Source organism: Pteropus alecto, unplaced genomic scaffold (genome assembly GCF_000325575.1).
Source record: "Pteropus alecto unplaced genomic scaffold, ASM32557v1 scaffold103, whole genome shotgun sequence".
Lineage (NCBI taxonomy): Eukaryota > Metazoa > Chordata > Mammalia > Chiroptera > Pteropodidae > Pteropus > Pteropus alecto.
This window is the reverse complement of record NW_006436288.1, coordinates 7,365,532-7,370,403: the sequence shown is the minus strand read 5'-3', so window position 1 is coordinate 7,370,403 and position 4,872 is coordinate 7,365,532. Positions and strand designations below refer to the sequence as shown.

Sequence of the window (4,872 nt, the reverse complement as noted above, 5' to 3'; positions counted from 1 at the left end):
AAAGAAATTTAAAATTAAGCCCTTAAAAAATACACCTAAGAGCTTGGGAAATATAATTCTTTCATCCATAATTATACATTTGTGATGTGTCTATTATGTGTCTGTGATTTTTAGTTATGTAAAAAAAATTATGTTGATTTTTACAAACGAATGTGGAAAACAATGGATATCATTACTGTTTTGTTATGAATGTTTAGGAATGGGAAGTTATCAGAAAATTGATTTCACTATATTTCAAAATTGCCTAAAATTCATGCTCTTTAGAGGATTTTGGAATATTTTAAGTCAGCACAATTAGTGCTTTCCCTTTCTGTATTTACTTTTAAATAAACATTTAATATTTCTCATTTCTTTTGCTATTCTTAAATTAATATAATAAGTAATTGGTATTATCTTGATAATTATTGACTAGAAAACTCATCTTTTAAAAATTGAATGTTATATAAAAATTCCACACTTTAACATAATTTAAAAAAATTTAGAGCAAATTAAGTCTAAAACTAGTTGTGATCAATAGGACTTTGACATCTTGCTTTTCAAATAAACTTTTTGAATAAAATAGGGTAAAATATGTGCTAATTAGTTGCCATCTCAGATATTTTAAATGTTTGGATCATTTTAACAGATTTTGACTCATGGTATTTATGAAGATGAATGCAGTTAACCTTTATGTTTCTATAGTTGTTTTTTGGTTATTTATGTACTGATGTTCTGTAGGAATGGGAAGTGGTAGTGCTGGAAAAGAAGGGGGGCCATTTAAAGCTCTTTTGAGACAACAGACTCAGTCAGCACTGGAACAGAGGGTAAGAGTCACTCAAGATTCTTTATTCTTATACTGTCAATGTGATTTTATTATCATGCTTTCACTAGTACTTTTCCATACTAATTTTGGTTATGTACCTGTAATATTGTAACTTCAAAGTCCAATATGTATTTAAGGAATCAAAGTAATTTGTTTATGAATAGTTACTTGTAATTTGGAATAATTTTACAACTATCTTTTCTCCTGTCTTTTATTAGAAATAGTCCATTAGGAAATAACCATTGAATGATGAAATCATTTCTAATTTTGCATTAAAGTTATATAAAATAAATCAGACATTTTTCTAGAAAAATATTTTAGTTTTATTATATTAAAATAATTCTTTTGTATATTTATACATTTATTTGCTGAGATTGTTTTTATTACTGGCTAATCTAAGGATAAGAAATGTACAGATTTCATATTTATACAGATTAACATAAATAATGTAGTTATTCAGTATGTGAGTATATTTTTATTGTAAGTTTAATATTTTACTAAATATGTCAAATAGGAAAATGAATAGTTAAAGTTTTTGGATGATTTTTCTCTTTTTATTTTTATTTTTGTATAAACTTCATTGCTAAGGGAGGATCGCCTCATAGGTTCTGTAGAAGGCGGGTATGTTTCTGAACATGTGTGAGAGCTTATTTCTTGTATTGGTAGCTTTTCTAGTTTTAATATTGATCATTTAAGTTTTATTTAAGCTTTTAACAAATGTTGCCAGCTTTTGTTTTCTTTTCATAACGCAGTTTGTTTCTTTTTTAATTTAGTAGCACTATGAAGCTCATTTTTTTTCCTACTTAACTAATATAGTGCATGATTTTATATGTCATGTCAATTACTTTAAGGCACATTTCCATAGCTCTCATTATGTCTGATCGGAAGTTATAAGCATTTATAGAATTTTTTTACAAGTTCTATTTTACATTAGCATTTTAAAAAAAGATGAAATAACAAATACCTGAAAAAGGATGCATTTTATAAAACAAAGGTATTTCTTTTCTAGAGATTGGCTTTTAAGAATACTAGTGGTTTTCAGATCCTATTATTATAAACAATACAATTAATTTTTTTTTTGGACTTTCTTTCCTTGTGCTGACGATATCTGTGAATGCACTGTTTGCCTTTTAGACAAGGCTGAAGAGAGCAGAGATGAATTAAGCAGAGTGATGAGACTTTAGCTGTACCCATTTCTTGGTCTTATCCTCTATCAAGCAGCAATTGCCTTTCAGCTGCACTCACAGCTTGCAGGCATAGCGATTACTGCCACCAGAAAGCCCACCTAAACATTCAAACTATCCACTGAAATCAAATATAGAGAAAGACTAAAACCATGGAGAAAAGAGGGTCAGAGTGAAGGTGTGTGTCTACTTATCATTTCTTAGTCTAGAATGCTCTTATACCTCCTCCTCCAGTTTTATATTCTCTACAGAGTCCCTCACACTGGGAATATTTCCTATAACCTAATTATCATTCTAGAATTCACAAGAACAGAAAAACTTGGGTTGCCTTGATATTCGATATAATGAGAATTTGCCTGTATGTTGTGCCTGTGACTTAACGCTCTGTACTAAGTAAAAACTTATTAAAGCATCTAGCTTTAAAAGAAAGAAATCTAATCAATGAAAATTGTTTTGGATTTAGTTTGGATAAAATTTGTTTTCAAACATGCTTTAAACATTCTTAAAATTTTGGACACATTAATACGCTGGACATACATTACTAGATAATCTTAATGGAATTAACAGCAAAGATGTAGAGAACTATAGTTTTCATTTACAACTTTGTAAAATCTGAGTTAGTAATATATTTACATAAGCTAACCTTGAAGTCACAGTTACTTGAGTTTATAAGACTACCTCTCTACCCCATGTATGAAGTAAATAGAAAAAGCATTATCATCCTATTCATCTGTGGCTGCCATCAGTGTGGCTTTGTTTTGGGACAAATTTATACAGAAGTATAAAGAATTCTCCCCAGTTAAAGAGATATGCTTAACTTTGGTATGTATATTTTTCTTAAATAAAGAAACCTAATTGACTTAGTTTAACCTCGTGTTTCCTAATTATATTTTACCATGGAATCTTTCATTTAAATACCTGTTAGTGAGGAACACACTCTGGAGAAACACTGATATAAAGCAAACTCTTTTAATAAATTCTGATCTTTTTAGAAGTAGAGGTAAAATTATGTAATAAATCATAGTAGGAATCTGGCATGGAGTTTTATATCTAGAAAGTTACTTTGATCTCTTGGAATAATAAAAAGAATATTTGATTAAAAATAAACTATTTAAACATCTTCTAAGAAAAAATCTTATTTAAATCTTAAAAATGATACTTTCCTTGTATTCTTAGAATTTTCACCTAGCCTGTCTTGAGCACATGCTACTAAATAGATTTATGCTGTATGCACTTGGTTTATGTCAAAGCATCAACATATGAAGTCTTATCTAGGTACCACAGGGCAAGACACATTAAGTAGAAGAGCTTCACAGAGACTTTGTCTTCTACAGTTCCTAAAATTTTCATCTAAACATTAAAAGTGGGATATGCTTGGGCCGATCTTAAGGAAGCTGTTCTTTTCAGTGGAAGAGAACTTATAAATTCATCAGCTATAATAAGAGAACAGAAATTAAAATCAACTTTTTAACTTAGTGTTTTAACCAGAAATGACAAAAAGCTAGATGATAAGGTTTGTTACTCAGAAAGAATCTAGTCTGTCTCAAACTCAATTTTCACTTAAAAAAAGTGGAGATAATAGTGCCTCCCTCACAGGATATGGGAAAGTTTTAAAGCGTAGTTTTAAGGTACTTTGCAAAGGGCTGCTGCCTTGTAAGCACTCCATAGTAGTCACTGGGGAGGATGATGGTGATGATAGGTGTTTCACATTTGGCTGTAGGTATCAGCATAGCTCTTCTGAGAAGGTTGTTTGAAGATGTAGTTTTGGTAAAATAACTGCCACTTTTATTTGGGTTAAATTTTTTGTGTTAAAGTGAATGGATGTGCTGATTGGACTAACTGGGGACATGTAGGACAGAGGTTAAGTTGACAGAATGGGCCTCTGCCTCTTTGGGCCTCCATTCTCTTACTTTTTCTGCTATGACCACTCTAGTATGATCCTTTCCCTCTCATCGCTTTATCCCATCTTCTAAAATTTTGAGATACAGAGTCAATCCCAAATAGAGAAATCATTTAGGTTCATTTTTTTGCATACTTAATCTAAAGTCTTATATACAGATCTTTTTTCAATATGTGAATTTATCCAGTTGAATTTATCGTAGTTTTAGAAGGGAGTATTACTTTCCATTTAGCTTATAAAAACGTTATTTTCAATGTCTCTTGTCCAGAATATTTAAAATGTTTAAATATAAAGAGTAAATATAAAGTGTGATTTTATTTTATGCCTCAGAATTTTGAGGAAATTAAAAAACTTTAGTATTGCTAAAATTTAAAAAAAATTTACGATTTATCTTATTAGGTAAAATACTAAAGTTTCTAATAACATAAGCTTACCTGTACATTCTTCATTTAAAACTTACATTAAGAAAATTCAGATGGCAGTAAGGAGGCATTTTGACTAAACATTTTATAATACATTTCTCTTCTGAAATTTCTCTTCTGTCTTCTCCCTTCTTTTCCTTTTCCTTTGCCTGTCAGCTGGACCAAAGCAACCCACTTCTACAGACTGTTTTTTTTACTCTTTTTTTTTTTTTTTTTCACATAGCTTAGGTTTTCTTGCTCTTATTAATTTAAAGATTATTTTAAAATTCTAACTGAATTAATATCTAAATATGTGTGTGTGTATATAAACCCACATACACACATATTTTATACGATATCTTCCTGGGTTACTGAGGTTGCAGGACTGTTTGCCTTTGTGCTGAATGACTCCAAGTGGCCATGCTTTGTGAACTATGCTTTAGTGAGTTCATATTCTTCATGCTTTAAGTTTGTATTCTCCAGTCAGTAATCTTGCTGCTTTCAATGTACCTGCTTTTAATCATATCCTGTATCTCTTTGTCTCCTGGCTTTTATTTGCTTCATTTAATCTACCGTGGTCTAGGA

General features: G+C 30.2%; 1 protein-coding gene across 11 annotated transcripts in view; it reads left to right on the top strand.

The window, feature by feature from the left end:
- C2CD5 (C2 calcium dependent domain containing 5) overlaps positions 1-4,872 on the top strand; it is a 79,951-nt gene that overhangs the window by 29,742 nt on the left and 45,337 nt on the right. For all 11 annotated transcript variants that reach the window (XM_025047383.1, XM_025047385.1, XM_025047380.1 and 8 more), the window contains exon 9: positions 718-803. In XM_025047383.1, coding sequence (XP_024903151.1) covers positions 718-803 — 86 coding nt within the window. The remainder of the gene's footprint in view (positions 1-717; positions 804-4,872) is intronic.